Below are 20,719 nucleotides of genomic sequence, written 5' to 3' on the forward strand. Positions count from 1 at the left end.
ACCCAGAACCTAGCTTTGATTTCTGGGAATTCCAAAATCTTGACATTTGTGTGAATTAAGACGTGTTAACTGAAATTGATGGAGATTCTGAGTTAGGAATATTAGGGGAATATGTTTTTTTTGTACCATGTATGATTTGGAATACTACGTGTTCGAATACTCTTGAATTTGATGATGAATTTGAGTCAACTTGGGTAGGAGGGATATAGGTAAAGGTGTAGAGCAATGCCCAGCTTTAATTACTTGATTTTGCAACAAAATATTTGTCATAGATGGTTATTTGAAACGTTATTGGAGATTGGTTTCCACGTAGCTGTTGATCGTGGTTCCTTTTTTAGGTTGATCGGGTTTATTTACATGCTAATTTTGGTGGTTTAGGTGACATTTATTCCATAGAGTAGAAATGGCTGTTTTGAGAGTTTGTCTTTGCTGACAATTTAGGTCATAGTCAGACACCGATACGAAAGTTTTAATAAAAATGGTGTATTATGGAATTTCTCCTTGGATTGTAATATAGTGTGCTACTGTGCTCCATGTCCAAACATCTGCTGATAGTCAACTTATATAATTGGGGCTTGCTGGCCAACTTAGGAAGTTAGGAGGAGGGAAGGACACGTTAAGATGAGTAGTCGTGCAAACCAAGTTGTATATGTGTTTGACGATAATGAGTATGTTATTCATTACTTATGTTACCTACTACTGCTCAAGGAGTTGAGAAGTGTTTTGCAGTATGTGCTAAAAGAGTGCAATAAGGCCAATAACAAGTCTTATATAGTTTTCTCCTCCTTTATTTATCAACCTCCTTCTAATGATATATTGTTCTTACTTATTCCTATTTTGGCTTGAGATTGAACCCTGTACATATTTTTAGTGAGTTAAAGTTGCTTGAATGTTATCGGTCTGAATATCTGATATGTGACGAACTGATGATAGTAAATAGGATACGGGGAAAAAAGGGCCAAGTCAAGAGCTTAAGACTAGTATTGTTATGGCTAAAAATGAGGCCAGGAAAAAGGGTTCTATATTCAGCCTACAGTGATTTCGAGTCTAGGCTGTGGCTATTTCATGAGTAGGCTGTGTCTCTATTTGCTTTGAATTGGAAATCTGTTCAATTTTCTTTTATGGTAACGTTTGAGCTTCAACATGACTTTGTGAACCTCATCTTTAGTAGATGCTATTGCTAAATTACTATGTCATCTGGAAATTTTTTTTTCCCCTTGAAACCCTGCTATTTGTATCCAAAAGTCATAGTCACTCTAGCCAAATGGCTCCAAGCTGAACTTGCCATGTGAATATTTAATTTATTACCCCCCCCCTTTATTTTTCCCTAACAAAGTGTTGGATCTGTTATCTATACTGTAATTAGATAGGCATAAATTTAGACATTAATAACCTTGGAGTAGTATTTGTATGTAGAGGTATAATCTAGGAATTTAGACTTCGATTACTAAACCGATTTCCTATGCATGCCATCACGATAAAGGTTCTTTTTTATGTTATTTTTTAATTTTCTTGAATAGAGGAAGCATGCAAATTGTTGTTTTTTTATCTCAAAATTCAAAACCCAGAAATTTGAAAGAGAACTATGTACTCAAATTGCTTATATAATATGTTACAATCCTGCCTTTCTGTGTCCTGCAGAACCATGAAAATTAACACCATAAGTTTTTTTTTTTGTTCCCTTTCAGATACAACTTGCTAGTCCTAGACTCCTAGTATATACATGTATGACTACAGCATATAAGCTCATTAGATGTTTTTTGGGGCGGGGTGAAACATGGTGTGGTTGTGGCTTAGAATGCTTCTGAAATGTGACCTATAGGACTATGATCTTAAAGATTTTTGTCCCTTACAAACAAGCCATGGAACCCATAGGGTACACGCTGTGGTAGCTTCACTGAGGCAACAACATCAAGATTAGGTGACTTTGTATCCATGACTAGGAACCTTGACTCTCCCGTAGTTTCATCATGAACATATGAGATAAGGTATCCTTCGTCCTCATCCGCATTGGGATCATCTGGATTAGTTGCCACAAAAAATGGCTCACCTCCATAGCATCTTGGACCAAATATCCGGCTTGCCACTATACATTCCCGTCGATCTTGTGCCACCGACACATCCATCTTCACCACTCCTGTTATCTTTGGCATTGGATCTCCAATTGCTGCATAAACATACTTGTTCTTCTTCCCCAAATAGTTAGGATTAATGACTGTAAAGTCAAGGTTTCTAGCTGACATTGGCTGCCTGGAGACCACCCCTGTCTTGAGATCAATCCTGATCATCTCAATTAATGCATGGACAAGATCCATTCGTTCTAACGTGTGTTCAGCAGATATTATGTTTGGAGCCACTATGACAATGGCTTCATTTCCATCCTCATTGACCTCATCCCATGCATTGGTGGCATGTATTAGATTTAATCCTGGCACATCAAACCATCTCATATCCCTCTCATCATTGGCATACCTTGGAATCACTCCAATTCTTGATACCTTCGTTGGGTCCAAACCCACGGGTGATCCACCTCCTAGGATCATTTCAGAAGGGTTCATTGTAATTTGGATATCTGGAAATATTGCATACTTCTTTGTAATAGTAAAGTCGTGAAGGAATGAGGGACTCGTCATTGAATAGATGGGCACATCAGCTTGTTTGTTTCCCTTGGAATCAAATCGGAAGTAGGTGAGAAATGGTGGCATAGGACCATAACGGAAGGCAAATGCCTCCCCTGTCTCTAAATCAACCTTAGGGTGAGCAGTCATGCTCATGAAGAGCTTTCCTTCAAAATCGTTGCGGCCAACAGTTTGAATGTCTCCATTTGGAGTCAATTTGACCTCATATGGGAGGTCTGATTCACCAAGAGCATAGAGCTTGTTGCCAAAGAAGGCTAGGCTAGTGTTGGCTAACCCAATTCCGTTGCTTGGGTTATATTGCCCAGCAATCATTCTTGCAGCAGCTAGTGATCCCCGAGCTGCAGATCCTATAAGGCCATTGAACCCTGAGAAGACATTGGGTAAAATACTGGATCCTGCTTCTCGCTCAATTTCATACTTGTATGTCTTGACATATCTACTACACAAGATGGCCTTGCCATTAGAAATGCGGATGCTATGGAGCATTCCATCCCCGTCAAACAGGTGGTAGGGCCCACGGGGAAGAAACTGTGGGTTGGGGCCATTGCGGATGTAGGCCCCATCAAGGCACGAGGGCAGGGCACCCTCTTCAATCTCACATTCTGTAGGAGGGAGCTCTTCCACCGGAGCAAAATTATCTGAGAGGATAAACCTCGGGTCAACTGATGGTCGCGTGGGAGGATCAATGAACTGATTGATAATGTCATCTAGTGTATTTAAAAATGTTGATGGGAGTGATTGTTGTGTTTTATACCTCCTTTCTGTGGCTGTTGGCAAGGGGGTGCTTTTAGGCTGAGTTTCAGTGGTAGGTGGAGGCGATGATGATTTTGGAGCTTTGGTATTTTGGGATGTTGGTAATGAGGACGGGATGGTGGGTGTAGGTGATGAATTTATGGCTCCCTGAGGCTTATCTTCGATTCGCACTGAAGAAATGTAAATTCGAGGGGGTGATGATGGGTGTCTAATTAGAACATTAGGGACCTTTGTATGTGGTATTGATGAGAGGAAGGAAGAAGAAAAAGAATCCATCAGGGGGAATACAACTTCTTAAGATTTTTTTTTTATTTTTTATTATTTTTTTTTTTTAAAGTTAGAGAGAGCTGTCCCTTCCAAGGATGAATAACTCACTTGTGTTCATAGAGCTTTTATAATGTGGAAGAATAGTTGAGCTTTTTTTCTCCATAAAGTTCCTTATTCATGCATTTTTCATCTGCTCAATTATTCCCAACTGCACTAAATATGACAATTGACATGTTGAGAAACAATGTCCTCTCTCTCATTTCTGTTGGTTTTGAAGAAATATCGTAGTGGGGACCAATATCATGTTTTTCCCAACTTTGTTTAATTTGCTTACTTGTTTGGATAGCATAAAGCAGTGCAAGAATATCTAGTTTTTGTGTTGTAAAATCAATTCCTTGTCAAATTATGTCCACCTTGAATCATAAGGTTTATCTTTAGTAAATTGACGTGTTTTCGCCCGGGGGCCCATTTCGCAATGCCTTCAACCATATGCATATGATGTAGGTGAAAGTTTAGGTTTAGCAAATTAATTGAGAAAAGGACTGTTTCTTGGAGCTCATTGATCCGTCTATCTATCATGTTAATGGAAGGTTAAAGCTCCTGAATCCATCTTATATTTTCCTAGAACATAAATGTTATACTACCTCCGTTACAGGTTATGTGCAACGATTAGACATTTTCCCTATCTGCTTTGTGTCAAATCGTTGCACATAACCTGTAACGGAGGTAGTATTTTGTATTTCACAAGGAGATTTATCAGTGTCTTGTTACACAAGCGTGTTTCTCTAGGTTTAGTAGCTGAATCATTACTCTTTTGCATCTCCCCTTTTCTGTGTTTGCTTATTTTGTTAAGTACGAAGTATTTTCCTTTTATAGGTAAAGCAGTCACTGAGAAATACAGAGTAGTAACATGTATCCTTAATTAAGGTATGAAATTTAAATTTATGGAAGTGGTGATACTGAGTATGATGTCTATAGTAGAACATATATGTTACCAACTTAAAACAAAAACAGTTTGATGTTCATGATAAACATGTCACTGGTACTGTTAGCTTTTCTGTGTTACCTTGCTTTCTTGTAATATCCTGTATTTTTTTACTTTTTATTTTTTTTTTATTTTTTAATGTATATAATATGCTGCTTTCTTGTTATAATACATCCTGTAGGAATTTTAGTTTCATAAATTTTAAGATCGGTCAATGTTAGACTGATAGGATATTGATCACCTGAAGAACACTTATGGACATAAACCAACTTTAGAATGCTTTTTCCAGAGAATATACTGAAAAGTCTGGTTCCATAGTGTGTGAATCCTTTTTTTCAATCTCTTCTTAGAACACATACAAGATTACTGGATATTTCCATTAACATTTTCTGGTTCCGGGCAGTTTTTGATGATATTTCATTTTTGTGAATGATATGCAGCCTGTCTAAGTGTCTATTAATGCATGAAAGGGATAATGTCGTTGCTATATCAAGCGATGACAGGGGAATTAACAATGTCCTCTCCTCCGAGTTTGTTGCCCTCCTGAATATCATAGTGGGGGACCAGGAATTTGGTTTAGCCAAATCTTCAGTTATTTGCCTAATTGATTGGCCAAATAGCCCAACACAGGCTTGAAGAATTTTCAGAGCAAGGAGTTGTTAACCTTTTCAGGTTTTACCTGTTGCAATTCATCCTCAGCTCTTTACGGTAGAGTCGTTGTACTGTATTGCACTAGCCAAAGGTAACATGGTAAGGCTGTGTACATGTGAAACTAAAAAGTCCTTGTAAATTTAAGAAAAAAAAAAGGAGATTTGGTGTGTACTCTTTTTTCCACCATTTTTACCAAACATAGTGGTCCATTCATTACTCATGCTTTAGGTAATGCTTATTGTTTTGTAATTAATGCTTACTGTTTTGTAACTCGCTGATTGCTTGCTGTTGCAGGAACGCAAACAATATGTAGAGAGTGGCTTATAACTCGCTGATTGCTTGCAGTTACAGCGACGCAACCCGGAGAGAGTGGCTTATGCTTGCAGCTCCAAGTATGTGATGGCATTTGTAAATTTCATTTTGCATAGCAAAGGGAAATTTACCAATGTCCTAATATTTTACCATGATGAATACATGATAGATATCGCGTCACCATCAATATAATACAGTTAGCACTATGGACAATGTTGTACGAAAGTGGGGTATTCCTTAGCTTATAATTTATGTGGTTGATGCACTCATGCATATGAACCATTAATTTGCTGCAAGTGCAAGAGATATTTATAATTTGTTGAAATTTTGCTACCAGTAAATAACATTTTAACATGTAAATGATTGTCCTTTGAGTAGGGATAATTATTGTCGGTCCATTTCCTCTAATTTTGTTATTTTTAAGAAGTACTATAGAGGAAAGACTGTCTTTGGAGGCCTTATTCTTGTCATCAATTGAATTGAAGCACACGCCTATATTTCTTTGCGAGTAAAGCTAACCGTTGAGGATAACTGACTTCAAAATATGTCGGCAAGACATTATATTCGTACTTATTGTCAATTAGATTTGGGATGGAATCATAAAATTTTAGTAATCTATATTAGACTTATAGGAGGTTTTTTTTACTCATAACTATATAGTCGATAATATATCTTTCTCGGTGTTAACCGGAGGATTTGCATGTTTACTATAAGAATGTAACTCACCATCGAACTTATATCTCCGATTATTTAATGTAAACATATCCGTTTAGGATAAGGGACTAATTTGAGGTTATTTCTTTTCAAATCTACGACTAATATTCTAACCACAATAATTCCTAAAATGCATTATTTTAGCTGACCTAAAAAAAAAAAATGAATTTATCACCCATTGTTCCTATCACATCACTCCCATCACCTATTATTGAAAAAAATTGAAATAGTATTTTTGGATAATAAGGAAATAATTGAGGTGGTGATGAGGCCTAAAAAAGTTTAGTATCAAGTCATTTTGTTGCTTGGGGCCATCTATTTAAAACTTGAAAGCAAAGGCTATGTCTTACTTGGATTTGATTTTTGCATCACAGGGGAATTCATAAATTACAAGTCACAATTCACAACCACATATGACATTGATAATGGAGTTTAAGACGTTTAGCTTTAGGCTAGTCATGAGAAAACACAATTCAAGTTATTCTGTTCTTATTTAATTGAAATTTGAGGGGACTAGGGATATTTCACGAGAAGAGAAGGAGAGTCGAAGAAAAAAAAAAAAATTATTATGTGAATTGGGAGAGTTTGACTAAGGTTTAATGACATATTTTTACTAGGCACTTCTCATTATAGTAACTAGTGTCATTGTGGAAAATTTTTATTTCAAAAGAATATCTGATAAAGCACAAATACATCATCATAGAGGACACACGTACTGACTTACATACGTATTTGATACACAAAAAAAAAAAATGTTAATTCGTTTGAACACCAGGGCACAATTTGTCGTGTCCTACCTTGACACGATTTTTGCCTATCATTAGACTTGTCATATTAACAATTTTTAGGCTTTTTTTTAATGGCTTTACAACTCTCTTGTATTTACTCTCTTTCAAAAATTTGTAGTCTCTCTATCTCTTTATTGTTTCTCTCTATATTTTTCTCTTCATTATTGTCTTTTTTTTTTTTTTTTTTTTTTTTTTTTTTTTTTTTCTGGAAACATCTCTTCGTTATTGGCTTGAACTTCTTGTATTGCTTGTTTTAAGTAACTTGGAAGTGTAAATACCCTACACCATTTTAGAAGTAATTTACTATAGAAAAGGTCAAAAATCTAAAAAGTACCCATACTATGATATTACATGATTTCGTATGATTGATCATGAAAAATATTTGTACAAAGTTCAAATTCACATCATATAGGCAAACAATCAATTACTAAATTCACATTTATTTATTTTTCTTTAAAAAACTGATGGGTAAGTAAGATAATTACGGATTACTTATTTCCTTCCAAATAATATTACTACACAATATGACAATACACATCTATTTTCTTCTACTCTATTTCGTAAGCTTCTTACCAACTTATCCAAATTATACACCATAGGATCATATTATTGCTAGATCCGTGATTGTCGTGAAGACTTATATTATATTTTTTTTTATATTTCTTATTATTTTTTTTTTGACACGAAAGTTTATTTTTCATTAATTAAACAAATATAATAAAAAAAAATAAAAATTGATCACTAAGCAAATTAAAAGTTGAAGCCCCCTCAAATAAATAAATAAATAAGTAAAAAATTTGAAGTTGAAGTCTTCTAATCAAATTTTCAAGATTGAAAACTAGACAGCTTTAATTCCACGGTTTTGCCTTTTCACTCCATTATCACGGCAATCCTTTTTCCGGCAGTTCGACGTTTACGGCGGCGGCGGCGGCGGCACATTCGGTCTTGAGGTATTTCACATCATTCACTCTACTTACTCTTAAATATAGCAAAACCCTAATCTAAGCTACTTTACATTTTCTATACAATTTGCAGTTTGAATTGTGAATTTATGAAATTAAAGTTAGTTCTATTGTTGCGATTACCCTGAGTTTTGAGCATTGACGATTTTGAACAATTTGGTGGTTGAATAAATTTTAATTATTGATTTTTTTTCTAATTTAGATCCCTTGATGTTTGATGCACTCATTATTTGTTCGTATTGATGTAATGCATTGATCATTGAATGTGTATGAATGTATTTGCTATCATCCATTCAAGGTTCGGGTTGTGATTGATAAAAGTAATTTAGCTTGGCTATGATAATTCTGTAATTTAGCTTGGCTATGATGATTAAGTAATTTAGCTTGGCTATGATAATTCAGTAATTTAGCTTGGCTATGATGATTCAGTAAAATAAGCTTGGTTCCGTGCGCGTCTCACCTGCCATCGCTTTAAGTTCGAGAAATTTCTCGCAATTCAGATAAGAATCGCCACTTTTCTGAAAGCACAAGCAAGAAGGCATCGCCTGCGGCTTCCAAGACAAGCAAAAGCCCGGTTCTCCGGGCACTACGGTAGGACGTGGATCGATCATGACGAGAATGGACTTTTCCGCCGGGAAGGATGCACCTCTGGTGTACCAGTTATCGTGCCCACGGTAAACGCTGGGTAGCCAAGTGCGCAGAATTGTCTCCACCTCCCGCCAACAGTCTTTCTTCGGAATTTTACTGAACGGGTCGATCCTCTCCTCCCGTTTGTTTTATTTTAGCAACCTATCCTAAGGTCTCTTGTGCTTGATGGATTTCTTTTTTTAGTCATTCAGTCATTGTATACCATGTGTTTAAAATGTAGTATGGTGTATGTATTTATCCTCACCCAACTCAATTGGGGCAGGTCACAATACGAAAGAAAGTAGACGTGGATATGGTTGAGGGAAGATCGATGAATGGAAAGAAGAAGGGAATTTCGGAATCAAAGAGGAAGATGGGTAGCTTAAGTGAGGTTTTGGGGAGGGAGAAGTCTAGGGGAATTGTGGTGTCAATTGGTGGTGAGTCAAAAATTGATGACAGGAAACGAGGAAAGAGTGGTGTAGTGGAGGAACTGGTTGGAGAGAAGTCAAACAGGGGTTGTAGAAAACAACATAGGAGTGGGGTTTCAGAAGAATCAGAGACGGAACTGACTTTGGCTGAGATTAAAATGGGGGCATTGAAGAAGAAGTTGAAAGGGAAGAAGAAAGTTAATATTAGGGAGGAGAGAGCGGTGTTGGAAGAGAAGAAGAAGAGGCAGCTAATGTTAATTGAGAATCGGGATATGGAAGTAATGACTGTTGAGGATTCAGACTTTTATGATTTTGATGAGGATAGAGTTGAAAGGAGCTTCAAGAAGGGCCAAGTTTGGGCAATATATGATGATGATGATGGGATGCCTAGGCACTATGGGGTGATAGATGAGGTTGTCTCATTGAATCCATTTGAGGTGAAAATGAGCTGGTTGGACTTCCAGAATAATGGAGATGAGAGGCTGACATCTTGGGAGAAAATGGGATTTCATATATCTTGTGGAGTCTTTGTGGTGGCTAGGGAGGATACTACAAATTTATTGAATATCTTCTCATATTTAGTTAAATGTGAAAGAGCAGCCAAAAAGCTGTACAGGATATACCCTACAAAGGGTTCAATTTGGGCTCTTTATAATGAAAGGGCATTGGATGTAGGGGGCAAGGAATCTTTTAGTAAGGATAAGCGATGTTATGACATTGTTGTGTTTTTAACAAGTTACAGTGAAGTGCATGGATTAAGTATGGCATACCTTGAAAAGGTTAATGGTTTTAGAGCAGTTTTTAAGAGGCGAGAGATTGGGTGTCATGCTATTAGATGGCTTGACAAAGGTGACTTCAGGCTCTTCTCACATCAGATTCCTGCTAGAAAGCTTTCTGAAGAGGAGGCTCCTAATATTTCTGGCTGTTGTTGGGAGCTTGATCCTGCTTCACTCCCACCGGATTTACTCACAATTTGTCAGAGAAAATGAAGTTATTTTGTGATCTAATGCAATGCCATTCTTGTGTGAATGGTAGTAACTAGTATTGGGTTGTATTTGGCAGTTGTGGAACTTTTTCACCTTTTGATACTCAAATCTCATTGGAAATTAGAATTTTATCTTAAGTTGATGTTCTTTGTTCAAGTGTTGAATAGTTTATGCTTAATCTTGTCTGCTTTTTAGGCAAAGTTGGCGATGGGCTATTTAAATTACCGAATAATGTCACAATTTGTAAGCCACTGAATGTTAAAATATATTATAATCAGTATTTGCTTTGGGATGGAAGAAACTTTATACTGTATTTCATTTGCTCGTGGTGGATTTGGAAGAGGATATAGTTTTTCACATGTAGAAGGACAGAATTTGAATGAAGGTCTGTTATATTCTTTTCAACTGGTGGTTAAAAATTTGGATGAGTAAATCTTCCAACAATTCCTGGTTTCTACTGTAGGTTAGCAAGAATGCAGGACAGAATGATCTTTGTTTCAGCTTGAAATATGATGTTCATGTGTTGTGCACAATTTTGAGAATATTGAGGTATAAAATTAATAATCGAGTTTTTTAGTATAATAAGAATTGTGCTCTTTTCCCTTTAAAGAAAATAATACCGTTAAGTTTATCACATTTTTTCTTATTGTGTGTGGCTTCAACATTAGTAACACCTTTATTGTCTGTGTTTGTTCCAAGATTATCAAATGATTTAAATCTTTGAATGGTAAGTGCTTTTAGTTTGCTATTGTCAATTGCTTGTTTAGCCTAATCCATCTATGAATTACATCTTTGTCAAGTTTGGGAAGTTTTAGCTTCAAGTTTATGATAACTTCATTTATTTAAGGAGTAAAGGAGGGTTCTCAACTGTTCCCTTTCCCAGGTACACACATTGCTGATTTTGGGGAAATTAATTAGTACACATACTCTATTTACTTTGGTAGAGATGCAGAAGTTGGGGGATTTCAAGCTTCCGAACTTCTTCAATTACCCACCATACTTCACGTAATTTCTTCTCCCAAGTCTTTTTGAATTATCTATTTCAAGCATGCCCACTGTATAAAGTCCTACTATTTCTCTTCTAACTAATGTTTACATCCTTGTAATAATTTTTAAAAGGCTTTCTTACATATGTTTGTTGGATTATTCTAGATTGCAGCCAGTTAGGGACACTCGAGAGAAGCAGATACAACTCTGGAAGGAGCTAATTCTTGAATTTTGCAGAAGTCAGAAGATATTTGTTATCTCTCTTGAAGAAGACTTCCCTTTATTCTCAAATCCAACTATTGAGAGTAAGGTCCTCTGGTCCTCTTTTGCTACATTCTTTCTTTCTTTTTCTTTTTCTTGATTTTAAGATTGTGGGTTGTGGTTGCCACAGTTCTAGTTCTTCAGTATTTTGAGTTTCTAGAGTACACTGCTCATTACTTTTATTCACTTCTTTCTGAGACTTTCTCAAGCTTTCTATGCCCTTTATTTATTAACTTGTTTCCATAATAACCTTTTATTTTCTTGCCTGCTTTACATGTTATTTTGCTATGATAACCTTTTATTTTTCTTGTCTTCTTTACATGTTATTTTGCCATATGAAAGTTAATAAATTGCTTATTTTGCTTTGTTTCTTCATCCATTTTGATTATTTGGTTGAATCATTTGACACTACTTCGTATTAATTATGATGAATATGTGAAATCTTGCTAATTTTTGCTCAGTTTTGAGAACATGAGGTAATTTCCTTGTTTGATTTTGTATCCTGGGCATGCTGCTGAGAAAGGCTTATTTTCCTTGAGGCATAACAATGAGAAACTAATATAATTTTTTATAGAGCTTAATTAACAAACTCTTTTTTGCTTAGCATTTTGCTTCTTGTCCATGTAAATGTAAATATTCCAAATTGCTCTTTTATGTCAATTTAATAATCCTTACTTCATGATTTGGTGAGCTCACCTCATTATGTTTCTTCCAAATTTGGTCTAACATTAACAAATAAAAATTACTAATTCTCATTTATTTGTTTGTGCAGGATCTCTCAGCCATGAAGCTAAGGAAGCATTTTTGTCAGCATTAGTTGCCGAAGGTTCTACTACCGATGCTTTATTAAAATAACAACTGTTTTGAGTGAGTGTTTACTGACGTATCCCAAGTTTTACATCTTACTTTATAGGACGCGTTGAATGGATGGACAAAGGTCATAAAAAATGTCTTGTTCTTTGGCACAGGATTCAGGATTGGGCAGACATAATCCTAAATTTTGTCAGTTAACTTTTTCGTTATTTTCTCTCTGTTTATCTACTCCTTTCTTCAAATTTTGTAAACATTATGTGCTTCCTTTTATTTCAGGTTAAGGATAATGGGTTGGAGGATAGTGTCATGACTGTTGAAGAGCTGCGTAGCGGTGTTGAATCTAGGGGAACTGGTAAAGAATGCTTGATTTTCTATTTTTGCTCGTAGGAGATGAACCACATTAGTGAACTCAATTATATATAGTTCTTTCCCGTCAAAAAGATAAAATAAAAAATTATACTATAGTTCTTTGAATGATCACAATTTCACAAATTCTAGGCTGACCTTGCTAGAACAAGTTTATTTGATCATAATGACAGTTTGCAAAATTGTTTGGTTCATAAATCTCATTTTCTTTGCTTTTAAGACAAAATTTTGAGCAATTCTTTTGATCTCTTTGTCAGAGCTTCATGGGATTGACCGCACCGTTCTGATGCGAGCTCTGAAGATTCTAGAAAACAAAGGAAAGCTTGCAATATTTAAAGGAACTTCTACTGACGATGATGGTGTAAAATTTTCTGTGTAGCTTCTATAAAAAGGAAGTGGGAATGTTCATACTGTCAAAATATTTCTGCTCTGTGAAATTTTGATAGATAATATGAATTTCACGTTTTCAATATTCAAGAATTCAAGTGTAATACGAGTAGTGAATATTTTTATTACAGAGTATAATACAAGGGGTACTGTTTTTAGACAATTTTGTTGTTCCTCTTTCTTGCTAACTTGCTTTGAAATAATACTCAAAAATGTAATGCATTGTGAGCATAGGAATTCTATTACAAAATATGTTGCTTGTATTCAGTTATTAAAGCGCTAAATCCAGAAACAACACAAGGCTATGTATAAAAAGACTCAAGGCGCACCAAGGCGTTTTGGAGTACCTTGAGCCTAAGGTGCGCCTCATTGAAGGCGCATATAATAAGCAATAAAAAAATTCTGAAAAAACTGTGCGCCTTAAGCTGTGCCTTGGTGCGCCCTTTTGTTTGTGCGCCTTAGCTGCGCCCCAACAAAGTCGCATTGCCTACACCATAAAAAGTGCATGACCTCTAATGCCCTCAGCTGCTCAGCGCCTTAGGCACGCCTTTTCAAACACTAACACAAGGTGACAAGGATAGCAGTTTTACTTTTGCTTGGCCTAATATTACTAACATAAGTTTACATTAAAAATAGTGACTTCGTATTAGAAAAACTTACCTCTATAAATGATGCTGCACAGGCCAATTTTGTTAAAGAGCAAAGGCATTTGTTTAAAGCATATCAGTATGACTGTATTATACATGTCTCTCTACATTTTTGTGAATTCTAAAAGAATATCAGTATGGTACATGTCTCTTCAGAGAATAGTTATTTCAAATAATAAAATAGATTTGATTGTAGCACAAGTAGAAGGCTCAAAAGGAATAATGAGCACTGAAGCATTCTCAGTAAAACAAATGCATCAACTGAAGGCAACTCTAGAAGGAAACTACCAAAAAATCAAAATTTTGGAGAAATTTACAACTAGTACAAGGCAAAACATTCCACAGTACTACACAATATGGCTTCAGGCGTATGATGGAGCTAGACACTCATCAACCATATCTACAAGGTTTGGATTTTCCAAAGCAGCTGCTACACGCTCCTTGTCATTTAGCTGTTTATTAACTGCACAAAAAGAAGCAATAGTGTTACAGAGTATGCAACCAACCCAAGGAACAAAAATCTGTGAGGAAGTGTGGTGGCTATGCAAATTTCAATCTATCATCCGGATGTCATGAAAGGGCATTCAAAGTTTCAAACGTACCCCCAATTCCCCAAATGATTTAAGTTGGTAACAAAATCACCTATCTCTAATACAGTACATACCTGCAGCTTCAGTGGCATGGGTTCCTGGAGCAACTCTAATGTCCACCTGGCAATTGACATAAGTCAAACGTATAAATGACTAACAGGAGATGCAATTTCAAATAAAGACAAATACAGACAAATCAGGAACATATGACCTCATCACCCTTGCAAACGACGGGAACGAAAAGAATGCATCGACAAAAGGATATTATATCTCCTTAAAAAACTAAGGAGGAAAGAAAAAATTGGGAAGTGATACTAATACATGATCATGAATATTTTGAAACGAACACAGGAAAATCTAAGCCTACATTAGAGTTTGGAGTTTGAACTTGATACAATCAAAGATCGAATGGCCTAAACAACCCTTTAATAGTAGGGCTTTATCGATTTTCTTCACCAGTTTGAAATGACCACCTAATTATAAATCTATAAGTATGTAGGTATACATCTGTACATAGGATTGATACATTCAGAAGACCACCAAACACAGAGTATCTATATTTCCTATGCATGCCATCAAATTTCAGCAAAAGGACCTAGAGTAGGCTATCTATGATATATTGATATTACAGTCCATGGGTATCCCTGGAAAAGGGAAGGGGTAAATCATAAACATATATGATGCCAACTAGAAATATAAAGCCACTAATCAATATGTCCCCTTTGCCAACCGAACATGCTATTTTATTCATGCATTTTTAATCAAAGTAAGCTGACAGCACTAAATCCTGAAGAAAGTAAGCACACAATCCAAAGTGGTTTAGATCTCCTTGCATCCATCCCAATGAAACCAAATCCTTCCGTATATTGGATAAATTCTGACGGTCTACTCAGGTCCCACTAGCTGAGAGCTCTAAATATTGGAAGAGAGCTCTGTCACAACCTACGTCTCTACTAGTACTTCCTTGGTCGATTAAGTTTATAATAAATGATTCTGCACAGAACATGTGAAAACCAATTGTATCCTATACAACTGACAATCAAACATTCATTAAAGTTTCAAATATATCAAACTATACTGAGAACTACAAATCTACGATCAGGGTGTGTGATTTGAGGATTAGGGCCGAAGAAATAAAACACTCCATCCAAGAAGCCACAATTGCTTAGATAATAATGAGATAAACAAACATTAGGAGAAAAAAGTACAAAGAGTGATATGTAATTTAATAGTTACACTTCAGTCAGGGATCTTGATTCGGTGTGCTTTTATATTATGTTTCAAGTATTTCTCCATATGCCTTGGAGAGTTGGAGCATATGCCATGCCTCAAATGGGATCACATTTTGTGTATATTGCGCCATTGCATGATGAGATTTATTAAATTGACTTATTCCTGTTTCAGTCCTTACCAGCACAGATCCTGGATTTCCTATTCTCAATCTGTATATTTGCACCCCAACCTCATTCCATGTAATTTGTTCCCCACTAAGAAACCCTTTTTAACATATTCAAATTCATGATTTTCTTACTAGTGTGTTAAAAAATAACTAACATACCATTCATATTTTACTATTTTAGTTCACTATCCATCTTATACAAAATCACATAAAATAAAAGTTTCTCTGATTTGACAGGCTTGATCAAGAAGCACCTAAGAAAAATGACCACAAATGCCAGAAATAATAATCGACTTGCGCAAATGCTCATACCTTGTAACGTGAAGGCAAACTGCGCATAAGTTTCACCCTCAAGCAGAGACCAATAACTGTTGCCATACTACAATGTTCAACTGTTGGTGTGAATGTTACTCTGCAATAAGAAGATGAATATAGAACCAAATCAATTAATTGAAAAAATAAGACAACTCAAGCAGTAGTTAAACAAATAACATGTATTCATCCTTACCGTACATGACTACGTTTATCATCTATTTCAACCGATTCTTCTGTTAGCACTTTCAGCTCTTCCAGCGAATATGGATGCTCTGGATCTTTTATGTCTCTAATATGATGTAAAATTACAGTTAAGTTTAACTAATATGATATCAATCGTTGCCAACTTGTCAATCCTTAAGATTTGCGTATTAGATCAACGCCTAGACTATGGACCCGGGTGCACAAATTTGCGTAGATTTACAAAGAACACTTACTAAATTACTAGTATACAATAATACAAATGTAGCAATATGTAACAGCTTAATTATATAACTCAATACTGTTGATTCAACGAAACCCACAATTTTGACACCAATATAGCATCATGAACAAAAAACCAAGTATACAATTAAACTAGCAATCTCAACAGCAAAATCAACAAGCTCAAGACCAATAAATGGCAATACCCACCTCAATTTAAAACCTAAAAAAATCATAAAAATCATAAAAATCAACTAAAACCCCATGATTTTAACCTAATCTAGCATAATGGGCAAATTTTATTCCAAGTTCCAAACTTTAAATTTCCCAACAAAAATAAATAAAAGGATATCAAAAATCTCAAGCTCATCAATAGGTTCAACCGCATATTCATCTCCGGCATCAGATGGTTGGTTGCGGACCCGACGTTCTGACTTCTCGTAAACCGTAGGATTTGCATTAATCAACCCACTTACCATCTTGCTTAATTTGCTGAAATTCTTACCTGCCCACAATTCAATTCAATTCAATTCAATTATATATAACTTTAGAATATAGACATAAATATAATTATTATATGATTGAAAAATGGACGCTCAAAATTATTTCTTGTTAATCTAAAGAGAGAGTAGTGGGGGATTTCAACTTCACCTTGTTGCTGCTGCTGCTGCTGCTGATTGAAGAAGGATGATGAATTTTTGAGGAAATTAAGGGTTTTTTTTTTTTAGAAATTAAAGTGGTTTATGAAGGGGTTTCTTGTTTTTCTTAGAGGTGGAAAATTTTGTTTATTTTAGGTGAAAGAACTCAAAGAAGAACCGGCAATTTTTTTTTTTTTGGAAAGAAGGAAAAAAGACAATCTCAATCAATTTTTAATTTTCTCCTTGACAATTGACACAGAGTAATAATTTAAAAATAAATATTGTATAGAAAAATAGTTATGTATGAATTTGTAAGAAATTTGTAATGTATTGACGTAAGGAGAGTTACGAATGCAATGATGTAAACGAGATTCAATCTCATATCTTGAGTATCATTTTAAAATTTTAACAAATAAACTATCTATAGTTAACAATTTGACATCCACTAATAAATTAATATTCCACGCTTACAACTTTTGCATTTTGTAAATGAGATTCATTCAATCTCATATCTAAATGCAATGATGTAAACGAGATTCAATTTTATATCTTGAGAATATATTTTGAAAGCCCTTGACACTACACCAAGCTTACAATTTTTGTTTTGATCTCAATAACTAATTAGAGAGTTCAATCACATGTAATGTATGATAAGTGTGAAATCAGCAAAGTAGTGGTTTGGTTTTGACCAAAACATGAAGGCATACTGAGGAGTGTGATGCATTACAAAAATGGGATTGGCACTTAATTTTGAGAAATAAACAGGAAAATTGGGAGACCATTAACAAAAATAAAGAGGAAGATGCGCAGAGTTCTTAACCCACCAAAGAAGATGATCACTGTCAGCAGTTATGTATATAGTACAATAGCAGTATGGTTAATATCAGAAGTCCTGCTCAGAATCAAGCGAAGTAAGCTTAACCTCTAAGCTAGAAACATGGGCGTATCGTATTACTAGCTTGAAAAAAGGAAGGGGGGAGGGGGCAAATACACCTGTCTTGGGCATATCTTGTACAATTCTCTCGCTTATATTTCACATTACATTCCACCACAAGATAAACAAGTGAAGAAGTCTGCTTACATAGCATTCGGCAAGATTTTACAAGACGACATCAGCCTAATGTAAGAGTTAGCAAGAGCAAAGATACATATGAGTACAATGCAAAATTGTAAAGCCTCCCAAATATAACGATTTGCCAAGATGATACATGGAAAATATTTTCTATGTATCAGAAGATTCTTCAGAGATTCAGCAACTTGATCTTTGTAATGAAAGTTGCAGACCAAATTGCACATTACTTCACTCCTCTTCTACTGTATCATGGTTTCAGAGCTTCAGTAACAGATGGCAGATCAAGTCAGTTCTTCAGCGCTCACTGGTTCATGCAGCTGCAAGTGCAAAAAGACGTGTTCAATTGGAACCATGTATGAAGATCAAGGAGTTTAAGTAATTAGTGAATATATATTTACTAAATCATAAATTGAGAAGCCGTCATGTTTGAAACCACGATCCATAGCGGCAAAGACCAACCAATAGAACAGTTGAAGCAAACACAGTTTTAAACATGTAAATCAGACGAGTGATAGTGGTAGTAAGGTTAATAACTGGTTCTAGCATTTGACACAACATTCCTTTGCAACACAAAAGCAACATCCTCGCAAATAAAAGATACTGTCATGTCACTCAAAAAGTTTCAATCGATAGGTTCTATCAGCAGTTAATATTACAGCATTCTTCTTAGCACACGGAAATCTTATGTCTCACGTCTAGTCTGGGCACAGCCGCACAGCTATCACCATATAACCTCAGAACGGCAAATTGCTTACAAGCCACACACTTAATGTTGTTCCTACCTTAAGTAGAGCTGAAAATTTCAATAAAGAAATACTTGTATGCAAAATAACTTAAACAAAGAAGGCAAATACAATCATCTTACAATGTGAGAAGCTTAATCTAGAAAGACATTTGCAAACAATGAACTTACCGCCTTAGCAACAGCAAAACAATGAAACACACGCATAGAGGCATCATCTTGGGAAGGAAGACCATCATGATTCCAAAATGTCATATTTCCACATTTAGCTAGCGTCTCCCAATGGTTTTCACTGCTGTTGGAAGAAATTTCAGGAGCTTTCCCTGTTCCCGCTGTTTTCTTAGTCTTATCTTTATTAGAGTTCTTCTTTCCTATTATAAAGCCTGAAGATCAATCATATAACATACATTATCAAATTAAAAAAAAAAAAAAAAAATCTCTACAATAGTAACTCTTCTACAAGCAAAACCCATAATAAATTATCCTCACTTAAACATACCAAATAAGGTGATGGATAACATTTCTAATCAAGCACTCTAAAAGATTTGATGTTGGTTGCTTGGATTTAAAACACTCTCGATCCTTCATGAGGGCTACTATTGGAGAGTATGATGATTCTCAGTTATTGTGGTCTAATCTTAAAAATCGATTTTGTGTGGTCAGTGGTACACGAATCAGTCAATTGAAGTTGTCCTTCGGTGAATGCAAGCAAGACAAGACCGATCCCGTATAGTAATAGTCTTACTTCCACCATGGTAATTACAGAGAGCAATACATGTAAGATTATCATTGTTGGTTACTTGAATTTTATGCCACGAAAAATTATTCAAAATTGAACCATTTTAAGCTATGCACTTAACTAGAATAACAACTTTCCCAACCAAAAAATGGTGTGGTATAAAATAGCCAAAGACTTCCACAACGAAGCATGAGAACTCCCTAAACACGAGTCATATCAATATACAAGTATAATGTTACATAGTATAAATAATCCCACAACTAAAATTTTACATAAAAAAAGGGTCCAAATTGAGCTATATCAACTCAATTATATGCAGATTTTAATACCACCAATTTGGCAGTTTATCAAAAAGACTATACTTTTAACATTATCATCAAATAAATGAAATTAAAATGTAAAGATTCAAGCTAGGAAGAGCGAGAAAATACCAGAATAACCCTCAGGAAGAGGAATAGTAACCCCTTGCAAATTTCTGCCCCTATAAAATGCTTCTTTCAATTCTAAACCACAATCAACTTCAACCCCTGAAAAATCCAAGAAAAACCCATTAAAAATTGAAATTAAATTAACCGAAAAACAATAAGGATAGTCCAAATAAAAAAAATATAATAAAAAAAAAATTGGGGAAAAGTAGAAATTACCGGAAGATTTGGGTTTGAAATAATCAGAGACGTCGGAAGGACCATTGGATTTGATGCAACATGGAAGTTGATGAACATCTACTGTTGGTAGTTGTTGTTGAGGAGGAGAGAGAATGATAGTTCCAGAACTTCCAATTAGTGCCGCACTTCCTCCGCCATAGTTGCTCTCCATTTGCAGTTTAGATTGGGGGCTGCAATGCTCTCAATTCCCGCCCTCCTTTATTTACTTTTATTTTCCCCCCTTTTTTTTGCCCTCACTTCAAGGATCACGATTCGAACCCAAACCTCTAGGATATGAGATAAGAACCTTAACAAGTGAGTCAACACTTTATCGGTAATTGATTCGTGAGATAACATGGTATGATTGCAAGAAATGTTGTAAAGACGAGTGTAACTCCATATTGATGCTAAATGTGTTTAAAAAAAAAATCCCAAAAATAAGTTCAAATTTGAAAGTTTTGAACCTGATTTATTATTTTATGTGCAGTTGTTATAGATCATAAAATACATTATTACAACAAATTTGATATATTTTTTCCTGATAGATTAGCATACATAAAAGGTCAAATTTGAATCAAATAAAT

The 20,719-nt window shown here is 35.3% G+C and overlaps 4 protein-coding genes across 6 annotated transcripts; 1 reads left to right on the forward strand and 3 right to left on the reverse strand.

Moving 5' to 3' along the window:
* Positions 1–1,571: 1,571 nt before the first annotated feature.
* On the reverse strand, positions 1,572–3,970 carry LOC110730096 (probable carotenoid cleavage dioxygenase 4, chloroplastic). The gene has a single exon (XM_021909868.1). The coding sequence runs from the start codon at positions 3,666–3,668 to the stop codon at positions 1,833–1,835; it is 1,836 nt and encodes a 611-aa protein (XP_021765560.1). The 5' UTR covers positions 3,669–3,970; the 3' UTR covers positions 1,572–1,832.
* Positions 3,971–7,574: 3,604 nt separating this feature from the next.
* On the forward strand, positions 7,575–13,089 carry LOC110730098 (vacuolar protein sorting-associated protein 25). Of its 3 annotated transcripts, XM_021909871.1 has the most exons (8): positions 7,575–8,059; positions 10,576–10,661; positions 10,996–11,117; positions 11,265–11,404; positions 12,133–12,186; positions 12,274–12,362; positions 12,450–12,525; positions 12,797–13,089. In XM_021909871.1, the coding sequence occupies exons 3-8, from the start codon at positions 11,059–11,061 to the stop codon at positions 12,916–12,918; spliced, it is 540 nt and encodes a 179-aa protein (XP_021765563.1). In that variant the 5' UTR covers positions 7,575–8,059; positions 10,576–10,661; positions 10,996–11,058; the 3' UTR covers positions 12,919–13,089. The 3 variants fall into 3 exon arrangements, 2 of the variants coding, with proteins under 2 accessions (XP_021765563.1, XP_021765562.1); XM_021909870.1 differs by lacking the exon at positions 10,576–10,661 and having other exon boundaries at positions 7,576–8,059; XR_002512998.1 differs by lacking the exons at positions 7,575–8,059; positions 11,265–11,404; positions 12,133–12,186; ... (1 more) ...; positions 12,450–12,525; positions 12,797–13,089 and adding an exon at positions 8,068–10,497 and having other exon boundaries at positions 10,996–11,058.
* Positions 13,090–13,618: 529 nt separating this feature from the next.
* Positions 13,619–17,182, reverse strand: LOC110730099 (protein AE7-like). The gene is made up of 6 exons (XM_021909872.1): positions 16,952–17,182; positions 16,653–16,805; positions 16,071–16,176; positions 15,875–15,974; positions 14,238–14,283; positions 13,619–14,036 (listed from the first exon to the last, which is right to left on the reverse strand). The coding sequence occupies exons 2-6, from the start codon at positions 16,777–16,779 to the stop codon at positions 13,936–13,938; spliced, it is 480 nt and encodes a 159-aa protein (XP_021765564.1). The 5' UTR covers positions 16,780–16,805; positions 16,952–17,182; the 3' UTR covers positions 13,619–13,935.
* A 761-nt stretch (positions 17,183–17,943) lies between these two features.
* Positions 17,944–20,390, reverse strand: LOC110730100 (ribonuclease H2 subunit C-like). The gene is made up of 4 exons (XM_021909874.1): positions 20,136–20,390; positions 19,923–20,018; positions 18,924–19,135; positions 17,944–18,327 (listed from the first exon to the last, which is right to left on the reverse strand). The coding sequence occupies exons 1-4, from the start codon at positions 20,305–20,307 to the stop codon at positions 18,292–18,294; spliced, it is 516 nt and encodes a 171-aa protein (XP_021765566.1). The 5' UTR covers positions 20,308–20,390; the 3' UTR covers positions 17,944–18,291.
* Positions 20,391–20,719: the final 329 nt, after the last annotated feature.

Source organism: Chenopodium quinoa, unplaced genomic scaffold (assembly GCF_001683475.1).
Source record: "Chenopodium quinoa cultivar QQ74 unplaced genomic scaffold, ASM168347v1, whole genome shotgun sequence".
Lineage (NCBI taxonomy): Eukaryota > Viridiplantae > Streptophyta > Magnoliopsida > Caryophyllales > Amaranthaceae > Chenopodium > Chenopodium quinoa.

Bases quoted from the DNA above. Each gene is read 5' to 3' on its own strand.
- LOC110730096 (XM_021909868.1), bottom strand. From the start codon at position 3,668: ATGGATTCTTTTTCTTCTTCCTTCCTCTCATCAATACCACATACAAAG.
- LOC110730098 (XM_021909871.1), top strand. From the start codon at position 11,059: ATGCAGAAGTTGGGGGATTTCAAGCTTCCGAACTTCTTCAATTACCCA. The intron at 11,405-12,132 runs GTAAGGTCCTCT...TTGTTTGTGCAG, and splicing joins CTCAAATCCAACTATTGAGA to GATCTCTCAGCCATGAAGCT. The intron at 12,187-12,273 runs GTTCTACTACCG...CTTACTTTATAG, and splicing joins GTCAGCATTAGTTGCCGAAG to GACGCGTTGAATGGATGGAC.
- LOC110730099 (XM_021909872.1), bottom strand. From the start codon at position 16,779: ATGGTAAGTGGGTTGATTAATGCAAATCCTACGGTTTACGAGAAGTCA. The intron at 16,177-16,652 runs ATATCCTTTTAT...CTGTAATTTTAC, and splicing joins TGATGAGCTTGAGATTTTTG to ATCATATTAGAGACATAAAA. The intron at 14,037-14,237 runs GTATGTACTGTA...CTTTTTGTGCAG, and splicing joins CCATGCCACTGAAGCTGCAG to TTAATAAACAGCTAAATGAC.
- LOC110730100 (XM_021909874.1), bottom strand. From the start codon at position 20,307: ATGGAGAGCAACTATGGCGGAGGAAGTGCGGCACTAATTGGAAGTTCT. The intron at 19,136-19,922 runs GTATTTTCTCGC...ATTGATCTTCAG, and splicing joins TCTTCCTGAGGGTTATTCTG to GCTTTATAATAGGAAAGAAG. The intron at 18,328-18,923 runs GTAAGTTCATTG...TTGCACTTGCAG, and splicing joins GTTTTGCTGTTGCTAAGGCG to CTGCATGAACCAGTGAGCGC.